Here is a 13273-nt window from a genome sequence, read left to right as displayed (position 1 = left end):
TCAATACTCGAACCTTTCCATTTATCATTTATTAAGATTTACTGTCAAGTAATTGTACAGTGCACTGATTTGTTTCTGTAATGCAATTACACCTTCTACTCACATTGTATAGAACACTAATGTATTCTTGAGTTCCACACCTATTTATTTTTTATAATCTTATGCATATTAAGTCCTTAACCTGTTATTCAAAGACTTCATGTCAATATAAGAAGTGTGGAGGTGCAAATCTCTAAGCTATGCGCATCGTATGTACCCTACACTGAGCTACTAATCTATTCTGATTTCTTTGTCTATGATCATTTCCATGGTATCTGATGTGTTTAGGATGTAATATTGTGGTGCTGTTTTGGTTGGTGTTATGCATGAAATGAATGGGGAATAGAAGGGGCTGTAATATTCCTGTACTAATTACAACAACCCAAAATAATTGTACTACATGAAAAGTTGAGATTCATCCTGTGCTTCCTGAGCATTTTCAGTTTGCACTTTGATATTCAAATCTTGATAGCAACAGCATGTCTGTGGGGAGGCCCTGACTTAGCAATCTTTCAGTGTGGTCTCCAAATGCATCTCAACACTTGCAGCACAAAGCATCTCTTAGAAAAACAAATGAAGTCATTTGAATACAAATAGGTTTATGCTTCCAAGGGTATTCAGTATCAGATTACTTGATTCATAAATTTCAAGCATGTACATGTCTTACAGGAACACAATTCCATTCACTTCTACTCAAATTGAAGCCATTCGAGCCGGGATGCAGCCAGGTCTAACAATGGTAAGAATCCAGTGTTTGATTTTAGTTTCAAGATTGTGTGGAAGCTATCTATTTAAAATGATATTTTCTTATTATGTATTTGACAAAAAAACAACTAACTCATCCCTGTCTTGTATACTTATGGAAAACATCAAATTTCACTAAATTTCTCTGTGTACTTTTGAGGAGTACATATTGACTATACCAGCGAAATAGTCAAAATAGGATTAAAGCCACCAGTTGACATGCACAACCACAAAAATTTCACCCCAACCTGCTATTTTTATGTTAAAAGTTGTTTAACACACTGTTGTGACAAGAGTGCTGTTCTGTTGTGGTGACTGGAAACTGGCAGTGGGATCAGAGTTATTTATTGCACAGCTAGCTGAGGTAAATATGGCAAGAAGGCTATCACCAGAGCCATAAAACAACTCTGTATGCATGCCTTCATCTGCCACTCACTTCACCCCTTCTAACTTTCCTTCTTGGCATATGTCACAGTCATTAGCAGCCATAACAAGCACACACTACCTCCTGGTCTGCCTAGCTTTCATGTAGAGAAACGGAGGAGCTGATTACGCACTGATTTATGCATGAATGTGTAATTGTGCTTACTAATTTTAGCAGAGATTACTCACCTGAGAGACCCACACTAAGACCAACCTGTTTCATGAATATTAATTTAGTAAATTTAATGTGCTGTTCCCCCCCAGGTAAGTAAATTTGGAGCTTATTATCATGATAACTTGTAAACCAGGAGAGGCTTGAAAATATTTATTCCTTCTCTGTTCCTCCTACGACTTTCTTCTTTGTTTCGCTAGCTATGTTCCCTACCTTTATGTGGATACCACTGGCTTAGGTCTACCTTTGTAATCTACAGAAACGTTGCCTTTGCAACCTAACTTCCAGTTTCTTATTTTTTTATGTCCTACAGTTAAAATGCTTAATTTCTTCTGACATAATCCCATTCTTACTTCGTTCCTCCAGGTTGTGGGACCACCGGGTACTGGAAAGACCGATGTTGCCGTTCAGATCATCTCAAACCTGTATCACAACTTCCCTGAGCAGAGGACCCTCATAGTCACACATTCAAATCAGGTCAACACTCCCCTCCATATACGCACACAGCATCTCCACGTGCAAGTCTGATCTCTGAAAAGTTTCTAGAACACATCGATCAACTAAATGTAAAGTTGTCAAGAGAATTTAAAGCTTGTTCTCAGAACTGCCCATTAATCAGGCAAGAGTCATATTCTAACCATGGAGGAGAAATTAAAAGCTAAGCTCCCTTGTGCCTTGGTCTTTTCCCCTCAGTATTTAATCATAAAGTAATCTTTAGCTGCTTTAAACTAAGGGGAAGCATGACAGAAGGAACCTTAAACACCAGAAGTATAGTTTGATGATATTTTTTTCCTGTATAAGACTCTGCACACCCTCCCAAATTATTTTACTGACTTAAGTATATTACATACAAATGAAGGAGATTTTTTTTCTTTCCACATCAGGCTTTGAACCAACTCTTTGAAAAGATCATGGCCCTAGACATCGACGAGCGCCACCTTCTGCGTCTGGGCCATGGAGAGGAAGAGCTGGAGACTGAGAAGGATTTCAGCAGGTGAGCAAAGAAGATAACAGGTGGAAGATGACACACACAAATGGGTACAGCTAACCAAACAGTACTGCATATGTGAAAACTGAATATTTCTTGAATGCACCATCACTTGTGGGAAATCATGTCTCAGAGTTACAGTGTATCTAAATTGCAGAGGCAACTCACATCCATTAATGCCATCTCCCACATACACAGTAGGTCTGAGTCAATGCACTGACAAGGCTGCTACACTCTCATATGTCAGGCTTTGGACCTGGTTTATTTTCACTAGGCATTGTTGGACTCTCAGTCCTTTCCACCAGCCTAAGGGATCTGTCTCAGCAGACATGCACTTAGAAGCAGTACATGCCCAAGTAACCCATTCATAGCTATTCTGGACCACAACAGTTGATTGGTTGGTTCTGCCCCAGTTTTTAAAATAAATTTTAATAAGATAGCAGCAGGCCATGTAGAGAGAATTATATGGATTTACCACTGTTTGGAGCATTTGCATGTTTCCCTTAATATTACAGGATATTTACGCTGTGATAAAAAGCACCTGGTGATGAAATGTTGTGAGCTGGCACTATAGAAGTCAAGTAAATAACTTAATACATAGTAAGAAGTGTTTAAATAAATAATTAAGATCATTAGTGATAAGTCAGATGGAAAAGTAGCTGTAGTAATGTCCTTAATCTACTTCAAGAATAGAAAGATCTGTTTAATTAGGAATTATCAACAGTGTAATAAATTCATAAATGAATCAAAATACCCAAAACTTAGGAACGTTTATTTTTAAATCAGTGGTGATTTGACATTATCTGAGTATAATCAAATACATGCACCACCCAGGCTTAACACTAGCTGTAAATGCAAAAATGGAGGCAGGACACAGAACACACCATAGATAAGACTCACTGGTCCTCATAAGGAAGTCCCAGTGTTTCCCAACTCTCTTATATATGCTTGTTCCTAGTATGTCTAATGCCTTTAAGGATAGTGACTCAGTACTATTGAGACGTAGTAAGATAGCCTGAAAAAGTAGGTGGGGGTCATTGTACTCATGGCACACTTCAGAAAACCAGAGTATCACAAAATACTCAAAACATGTACAGTTTTATATAATCACTAATGTATTTAACACTTTAATAAATGTACCAGCCGGAAACTTTTTTTTTCACCACAGGCAGCGCTCTCCTGCCACCTCCTGAATATAAATAGCTCAGTGTCACTGAATTTTAATACATTTTTTATGCTGTTACTATTTAAAGTGTTCTTATACCCTACAATGTTAATTACCATCTCATCCATCCATGGCACTGAGCAAATTGCACCCTATAGCTCTCAGCTTTCCTTAAGGAGCGAGGGAGGAGTTACACATGCCTCTCATTTGCTGTACCCTTTGTATGACTGCTGTCTACTGGGAGTGCATGGCTGTAGTATGAATGATGATTTATGGAAACTGGGCATCCGCACATGAAGGCAGTCTCATGCGTTCTTAAATTATGCAGCAACACAGACATAAAAGAAAGAGCTCTAGCTAGCAGCAGTCGACATGTTCCCGCTTGCCCAGTTGCCTCACAACAACATGCCGACTCCACACTTCTTCCACCCCACTGACACCAGAATGAGGAGAGAGCCAGAGAGTTTTAATTAACACTGTACATGAGATAAAAAATAGACGGCAGTGCTTTTCTGAGTGCTTAACAAAGAGGGAAGCTACAGCCTTAATTGACAATGCCTCCATGCATTTCATGAAAAATTTTGTGCCATTTTAATGAGTTTTAGAAGGGGGATCTTGGTGATGGCTTAAGGAAGCCCTTGTTTAGTTTTGGATGGTCTACATTTGCATCCCAGGTTGTCAAGATCATTTTATGATTCCAATTTAGGGCAGAAAATGAAATACACCATTCTCATTCAGATGTTTTACATTTATCAGAGTTTATGAAAACACTAAGACAGACTTGTAGATTAATGTACATTGCACATGCACTATACCTTTGTATCTATTTTAGGCTTTTGGTGAGTGTATTATAGGTGTGTCATCCTAAGAGGCAACGTCACTTCTCACTTTTATTTAATTTTACTCAGGCAGAGCAGTGTGATCGTCTTTGAGTCATCTGCTGACCGATAGTCTTTGGAGAGGGTCTAAAAATAGTGTTCACCTCTAGTGTTACCCGGTAACCCCTCCTTCTTCCTGTCTGTTGTCTCACTGCCATCTGATGACATTTTTCAGCAGTATTGTTTAGCTGCATAATGAGATGTATGTTAGAACGTAGAAAAGGAAGTATATCCCCAGGTGACCATAACCAGACAGCCAATATTCTGCACAGTCAAGTCAGTAATCACAAGACCCTGTCTCACATGTTTGCCATAAGTTGCAGTCTGAGGTTTTCTTATTGCTCAATTGCACGTTTAAGTATGTGCTGCTATGAGTCATGCATGCAGGTCACGAGACATGCTGGTTTAGGTCATGACCATTGTTGGATTTATGTAGAAAGCAATTTGTTATAAATTCCTTTTCTGTTTCTCCTGGAGATTGGAGGGTGTGGATTTTTAAATGCCTGTTAAAAATACACCCTCAAACCTTACACATACATAAAACCCAATCAGGATGATATAAATACGATTTCTTATTTAAGTTTTACTACAAAACCAGCAGTTAAGTTGAAAGCCAGCGCTAACAGAAAAATATGGACGAGCAAACAGATGTTCCTCTGCTATGTACAACAGTTTTACTCATCTCTAATTCTGTTATGCGGTGCAAATTAATTTTCGGCCATTGAACGTTAGTGTATCTCCAACTGAGGAAGTTGTTCTAGGCATGCAGATTTTTAACCTTTAGCTAGTCGCCTCACTTAGACAACCAAATTTTAATTATGCATTAATTAATCAAACATACCCTAGTTATTATGCCATGTTTTTTTCTGGGTGTATATAGGAAGTGTGATTTCGATTCAATATCACTCTTGTGTCATGTTGTGATAGCTTGTTATAGCTGGCTCATTGTTCCAACGGCCTTCTTATTTTTACAGGGGTTAACCATTTAGATTGTTGATTAACACTCCTGTGCTCTCCTCAGATATGGAAGGGTAAACTACGTCCTGGCCAGAAGACTGGAGCTTCTCCGAGAGGTGGGAAGGTTACAGGAGAGCTTGGATGTCCCAGGAGATGTTTCTTATACCTGTGAGACTGCTGGACATTTCTACCTCTACCAGGTAAGACTGTGAATAGCTGCAATCTAAATTAGCAAGTGTAGGCAATTGTCCACTGCAGACATCTGTGTTTACCTTCCAGTGTCAGAAACACCTGTAGGAACTCAGGGTAGGGGGGAAAAAAGATCTGATACTTTTCACTGCCCCAAAAAATTGGTATCTGGCCTTGATGTTGATAAACTTGCAACAAATGGTAATTTTTAAAAGACAGTAATCAGTGATAAACAGGATGGAAAACTCAAAACATCAGCATCAACCTTCTAAAAAACTACTGTGCTGATAAAAAGCATTTCAGTTTTCTCAATTGCTTTATTGTTTTGATATCACACACACACACAGTTATGGATATGACTTGTGTTGTTTTGGTGCACTCAGAAGTTGAAGTCAAGGGCAAAGCTGTCACAGGATTATTATATAACCTCATGACCACGCAGCGTTTGAAACAGAAGGGCCTGGTTTTTGAGGCGTTGCTGTAAATGTTGCCGTGCCATGTCTGTTCTTGCAGAGAAAAGGCAGTACATGTGTTTCTGTGATATAGAAAAAAAATTCACATGTAATGTTGGATGTACTTCTAACTCTGATCTTTTATTCATTTTGTGTGTGACTTAAGTAAGGGGAAAAAACGACTTTCAGATCCATCCTTCTATTAAGCATTAAGCACCATTTGTGTAGAGATTTTGAAATTGATTTTCAGATGGAGTTAAGGAGATATTTTGCAGAAATAATTAGAATGGATTTCTGTAACGACCATCCTCCTCCTCAGACAGTTGATGAATGAAATGCAGACATTATTGAAGTTTCCATTCCCCCGGCAATCTGCTCTTTCTGTCAAGAATATAAATATTTAGAAATGCTCTTAATGCTTTCTGTTTATTCCTGTCACCTCATCATTACTGTCCCCTCAGGCTGCAGTTGAATTTCCACTGCTAGCAATTACCTACTACAATTTCCCCAGTTTCAATAGAACAATTCCAAAAATAAACATTTTTGACACAGAAGTCCAAGGTTTCACCTTCACTCAGGGCTAAATTAATGTTGTGTAAAAATATTCTTGTTTACCCCTCTAATTAAAGACTGTAATTGAATCTCAGTTGTTCGGGTAAAATCTATTGTGTAGGCATCCAGAACCAAAATGATCAAAATTACGGTGTTACTGTTCAGACATTTTCAGACCCAACTGTATAGTTCTTTGTCTTTTGAAGATGTCAGGAGGTTGTTGGTGTAGTGATAACTTGACCGTGAGCATACTTCCTTGATTATTCATGTGAATGTGAGTGATTGTTGATAACAGTGACTTTGTACATATCATTAAGGTTTCCATGGTAGTCCTAATAATCTGTGCAGACAGATACTCAACATGCAATTAAGCTCAGTCCTCTAGCAGACTCATTAATGCTATCCCTAATGTTGTTTTTTTTAAAGGGGTATTTATAGAAATAAGCTACCCTGCTGTTTGGGTTTGGTTATTAGATACTCAGCAGGAGCACCTCAGCAAGAGTGAGCCTATTGCTTCTCATTTGTTCATTTTTGCTTGTTTATCTATTTTTCTATAGTCTGAATTTAAGCTTAGCAGAGCCATTTAAGATTGGCAGTCCTCCTCCTTCTGCTGTCCAAAAACAAATGTTGTATGAGAACATACAAACATCGCTCATGTGAGAAAATACCCCATGTCATTTTCTGAATGCCGTGGCTAAGTAAGGCTACTTTTTGAAACCCTTAATTAGTAATCTCCCAAATAAAATGCTGCAGACCCTTAAGAGTTTATTGGCGTGAACAGGTGTGATTTTCAGCATAATCTCAGGACCACCTGTCATGCATAACAGCCCACTTTAAAGCAATTACAGCTTGCTAGAAAAGATTGACTCTATTGAAGGTGACAAACACTTGCAACTCAAACCCGAATAAGACATAGATGCCTGATTCTCGGGTGTATACTAAATATCACTACTGGGACTCTTTGAGAGGGTGTTCTGTGACTGTTGTCTCTCCCCATAACAGGTGATATCCCGCTGGGAAGAGTACATGAGCAAAGTAAAACCAAAACAGGGCAAGAACGTGGAGGTGGAGGCTGTTGCTGCACACTTTCCTTTCCACAAGTACTTTTCCAATGCACCCCAGCCTGTGTTCAAAGGTCGGTCATATGAGGAGGACATGGACATCGCAGAGGGCTGCTATCGCCATATCAAGAAAATATTTACCCAGCTGGAGGTAAGAAGATCACAGGGCCAGCAACTCCAAGTGGCATGTAAACTGGTTACTTGAGTAAAAAAAAAAAAAGCCAAGGTAATTTTATTCATAGATAGTTTGTCATTAAATCTAAAACTAATGTTTAAATACAAATTAAAATTAGCAATAAATATATACCCCTTTTCACTCAAACCCACATATAAGCTTTACCTGCTGTATTTGATTATTTTCATACCAGCTGTCTTTCCAGGTATTGCACATTCTCTCTTGCACAAGTAACTGCCTACCTGGCCCCCACATTAACAGACTGTTGTCAGCTAATAGTGACTATCCACAATCCTGGATGTGTTTATTCTGAGTTTAAAATTCCGCCTTGCATGTTATGCCTATAGATATGCTCATGGCTCTGTGTTTTTCTCTGTCACTCTTTTTCACACCCCTTCACGCTCTCAAACACAGCGGAAAGTCTGTTATTATTCCTTCTGAGCCCATCAAAGTGTTTCTGTAGGGATAACAAAAACATTTCAGATTTATGGGAACACCAAGGTGGTCTCCGAAAAGCAATAAAAAAAGTTATTGGCTAGAGGTAATATCCCAACATGTGTTGTGACCTTGATTTATCTGGCTGGCCTCTGAATCACTGCATCACAGCACCTCCTCCCTCCTCCCTGAGCCTCACCCATGCTGCAGTGTAATCTGTACACCCATTAAGAAGTATTGCTCTGTGTGGTGCAGGGTAGCAGAAGCAACATTGTGCTGAATATGCTTATCTGTCTACCTTTTCAAATGTAAAAGCAGTTTTGAATAAGCTGTCAAAGGAATATCCTAAGAATGTATTGCTAGGCAAACAGAGAGAGAGAGGGAGACAGTGTGCCTCCTGCGTTCATGTATAGACATCTGCTGTTTACTCCTCTGCAATTCCACCGTTTCATTCCACTTTTTAACTTATTTTTGGTTCCCTTTTCCTAGTTTTTTCAACTTCTATGAATTCTAACCATCTTAATATCACTGCTCAACTCATTTGGTACCATGGGGTTTAAAAATAGACTTCATCAATATTCCATGTTTTGATTAGTTTAATATTAATGCTAAAATAGTAACACATTAAATATTTATACCATGGTGCTGTCCGAGTCTCCTCTCCTCCATCCCTACCCTCCAGAGCTAGTGTACCAACCTGAAAATAGCTTGCCTGTTTACCATTACTCCTCTTCTGTGCATCCCCCCACAGCTTTCTGTAGTGTCATCATATCACCACCCTGAAATGAACTGATTTGTTTTTTGGGTTACAAAATCCCCCAAATTTTCCTTTATAGTGTAACCCATGTAAGAAAATCTCTGCTAAAGTGCTCCTCAAGCCACAGCTACTGAAAAACAAAATACACCCCACATACTTCACAGGAGAGCCCTGCGGCTGGCTAGTCTCTATCACTGCATCATGGAAAAAAGAGGACACTCACTTCTAATGAGAGAAGAAAGCAGAGGGATTATGTTAATTATACATTTCATTAAAAAGTGGAGTACTGTAAGTTTCCAGTCATTTAGATGTCCATCATGACTTTGTTGAAGTTTAGAATTGTGGTTCATCTTCCGGGTGTCACTTTGAATTAGGCAATTCAGCAAAGAAAAGTAGAGTCAGTTGGAGAAATTCAAACATTTGGACGAAAGATAAGCCACTCAGTGTATCGTGATGTGTGCTGACTGGATTTCTGAATATTGAAATGTGCTTTTTTTAAATTTAAGATTCTATTATGTTACAAGAGATTTTTATATTAGCCATCATCTGTCATACTAATTGTTCATTAAAGTCATCCCCCACACTAGTGTGAAAAAACCTTTAAAAATGACTCAATACAGAATAAATGTCAGCAATTTTAATTCTTTGTGATAATATTTTACTTTTTTGTTCCCTATCAATCTGGTTTATAACATAGCTCTGTGACGTCATTCCTGAGTATCACTTTTCTTCTATCCGAAAAGGAATTCAGGGCCTTCGAGCTGCTAAGAAGTGGACTAGATCGCTCCAAATATCTGCTAGTGAAAGAAGCCAAAATCATTGCCATGACCTGCACACACGCTGCACTCAAACGTCACGACCTAGTGGAGCTGGGATTTAAGGTAGACTTTTGTCAGTTTAAAAATACATTCCCAATAATCTGGTTGTATTTTGTCTGGATGCAGTTAGTTTATTTATTGAAGTTACATCAAGCTGTTCCTTTCTTTATTAGTATGACAACATCCTGATGGAAGAAGCTGCACAGATTCTGGAAATTGAGACTTTCATCCCTCTATTACTACAGGTAACTGAAATGCTAACTTGTTTTGACTGTTAATCTTGACTGAAAAATTATTCTCACAAAACCTGCCAGGATTTGTCATTGTGACTGGTTTGTGTAGTTTAATCTTTACATCAGTAGCCTTTTCAAATTGACTTTCCCCATTAAGGTTTTCCTAATGGGCTCCATAAAAATGGTGTTGGTCTCTGGTAGCTATGACTAACATTCTGTGTTGTAATTTCTGTTTACGGAAAAGATCATTAGGCACACCAGCCTATCCAGCAACCTTGCCAGAACTCCTCATTATCTCTCCTCACCACTGTGCCAGTCAGAGGCTTTGGCCAGGATCATTGTCCTCCACTTCCCTTTTACTACCAGCTTTTCAAACACAACCAGTGATCACACTTTAAAACAATCTTAGACAATGGGTGGGATATTAGATCTTTGTGAGGTCCAGCTCCAAATAACATCACTGCATTTTACAGTATGACACATTATATGTTTGTTAGAGTAAGCATGCCAGATGATGATTTGGAAATTAAAATGTAAACCTAAATTAACTGTTGCACCTTCACTGATCACTGTATATTGTCACAGTATCTCTATTTTATTATTATTATTTTTTTTTTTTACTGCTTGATCATCTTATGTTCCTCTATCTGCAGAACCCAGAGGATGGCTACAGCAGGCTAAAGCGCTGGATCATGATTGGCGACCACCACCAGTTGCCCCCAGTCATCAAGAACATGGCTTTCCAGAAGTACTCCAACATGGAGCAGTCTCTCTTCACCCGATTTGTGCGCCTAGGTGTGCCCACAATAGACTTGGATGCACAGGGCCGTGCACGTGCAAGGTGGGTCACCAAGCAAAATACAATCTCACTACCCACAGGGGCTCACAAGGATTAAAAAAAACTTAATGTTTAAATGTAATTCGGAAACAGTTCTTTAAACATAATTGAATAGTAATTTAATAGTAATTATTCTTTCTATATACCTTTATGCTTTACAGTGCTTTATTTTATGGATGCAAGTCAGTGGTCTTAACCTTGATTCAAAAAACTCAAACTTATTAACTTATTGCTTCAGAATGTTCAAGTTTGCATTAAACCTGAGCAGCTAAATCTAGGTAAGGCAGTCTAAGCAATGACCATGAGACCTCTTACTGTTGTTGCTAAAAAAAAAACCTTTCAGACTGGCCACAGCGACGGCGAAATGTCCAAATCATTAGCAAACAGTTAAAGATAAATCAGTTCATTTTAGTATATTTAGTTATTGAGCCTTTGTCAAAAGAAATGTTTTTGCTTGGTAATGGAGAAAACATTTGTGTAGTAATGCCGGGCAAGCAGGATGGTCAGGCAGACTCTGTTTAAACAGCCAGAGTTGGGAAATGATACCTTTACTGGATTTACTGAGAAGAGCCCATCTGTTCTCTGACTGCAGGCTGCAGAGCATAGCAACATAATCAGAATAACACCTGTTATCATGGTAACATGCACAAAAATGACAACACCAATGAAGAAAGATCAAATGCCTGAAATCTGGCGTTTTGTGCATCAGTTGTCTTGTATGAAGCAAGAAGAAAAAAAATCTGCTTGTTCTCTTTTGACGTGAGAAAAAAAGTCCAGTCCAGATATTTGGGATGTTAGTTCACAGGACATAGCTCAGCCCAAGATGTGCTGCATTGTTTAAATAACTGAGCGAGGTTATTTCTAACCCCCAGAAATTGAATTAGAATGGAGAAATTGCAATATTTTTCTTTATTTACTGTAAAATTGATCTTGCATTTCAGTTTTAGTTGCATTAAACACAATAAATATATCTGCCTTGCCTTAAGCTGTGGGAACCCTGATTGTGCTGATTGATTACAATTTCCAATGGTCCTGTCAGGGAAACTGTATTACAGTAACACAGATGTGACCTAATGCGTGTTTGTGTTGCTATCTCACAGCCTGTGCAATTTGTACAACTGGCGCTACAAACACCTGGGAAACCTGCCTCACGTTCAGCAACTTCCCGAGTTTCAGGTGCCCAACCCTGGCCTGACGTTTGATTTCCAGCTAATTAACGTGGAAGACTTCAATGGGGTGGGAGAATCTGAGCCCAACCCTTACTTTTATCAGGTTAGTAGATCACACGAATGAACACACTTGATGTAATCCTTGCACATCCTTGTATGCCATTTGTCCAACATATTGCCAATATCTTAATACTAATTTTAAAAATGTAAAAACAACAAAGTATGAGCTACTTCAATTGAAATAACTGAATACTCCAAACAGAACACCATTATTATTTTGTGTATATATGCACAGGTACAGAAATTGTTTGAATAGCTGAAATGGTTCATGTTACACAAGCTGTGGAACTACACTCCTTTACAAATAAACACATTCACACTTCCAGCAGGAAACAGAAGCATATTCTCTCTAGCCCCCATTTCCTCTAAATTGGTTGTTGTACAGCAGTTCATTCATTTTTAAATTTCACTGGTTCAGCTACCAGTCCATATAATATATTCATCACTCTGCTTAGTGTGCAGCTAACATTGGCTGCCCAGCACAGACCAGGCGGTTTGTCCTTCACACCGGAAGACAGACTGTGTTTCATCCTGACATTGCTGAGGCACAAAGACTGTGTCTGGGCACAGGGCAGGGTTGATAGGGGTGTTTACTTTTGCAGTGCACCAGCCCAAGAAGTAAAAAAAACAAAAAATAAATTACATTTCTCCAAGAAGAGAAATAAGAAAAGTATCGCTTATAGAAATGTAAGATACTGTAAATAAAACATATACTTAAAAGAGTTTGTAGTAATCAGAGCCGACAGCACTGGATTTCAGATAAGGTATCGTGTGTAATGATTGAAATATCAAATTGAAGCTTTCAATTTAGAACCTGCATACCCATTAAGTGGATCATATTGCTTCATGAATCTTGCAACTACATTCACGCTGTGCACACTCAAGTCCCTAAAGCTTCTTATTGTTCTTAATTCAGCACCATGTGTGCTTCTCGCGGTACCAGGTCACATGAACCTCAACCCTATTTGCCAGTTGCCATTTTGAGTCTCCTCAAGGGAATCTCCTCAATATCATTCGTTATGCTTGACAAGCACACACACAGATGCACTTTCCTGGAAACCAAAGGGGATAAATTTGACACTAGAGGAGCAATTGTATCCAGTGTACACTGAATACATGTCGCAGCTGAACAAACACTGCCACAACCACTGCTTTGTGGTTGCGCGTG

The 13273-nt window shown here is 38.7% G+C and overlaps 1 protein-coding gene across 3 annotated transcripts in view; it reads left to right on the top strand.

Annotated features, from left to right (window-relative positions):
• Positions 1 to 13273, top strand: part of aqr (aquarius intron-binding spliceosomal factor) — a 45462-nt gene that overhangs the window by 19326 nt on the left and 12863 nt on the right. For all 3 annotated transcript variants that reach the window (XM_005723772.2, XM_005723773.2, XM_005723774.2), the window contains exons 23-31: positions 709 to 778; positions 1745 to 1855; positions 2263 to 2372; positions 5431 to 5566; positions 7562 to 7771; positions 9731 to 9868; positions 9979 to 10050; positions 10692 to 10879; positions 11977 to 12148. In XM_005723772.2, the coding sequence (XP_005723829.1) occupies positions 709 to 778; positions 1745 to 1855; positions 2263 to 2372; positions 5431 to 5566; positions 7562 to 7771; positions 9731 to 9868; positions 9979 to 10050; positions 10692 to 10879; positions 11977 to 12148 (1207 nt within the window). The remainder of the gene's footprint in view (positions 1 to 708; positions 779 to 1744; positions 1856 to 2262; positions 2373 to 5430; positions 5567 to 7561; positions 7772 to 9730; positions 9869 to 9978; positions 10051 to 10691; positions 10880 to 11976; positions 12149 to 13273) is intronic.

This window comes from Pundamilia nyererei, unplaced genomic scaffold, assembly GCF_000239375.1.
Source record: "Pundamilia nyererei isolate P.nyererei 1_Seehausen unplaced genomic scaffold, PunNye1.0 scaffold00010, whole genome shotgun sequence".
Lineage (NCBI taxonomy): Eukaryota > Metazoa > Chordata > Actinopteri > Cichliformes > Cichlidae > Pundamilia > Pundamilia nyererei.
This window is presented reverse-complemented; position numbering and strand designations above follow the sequence as displayed.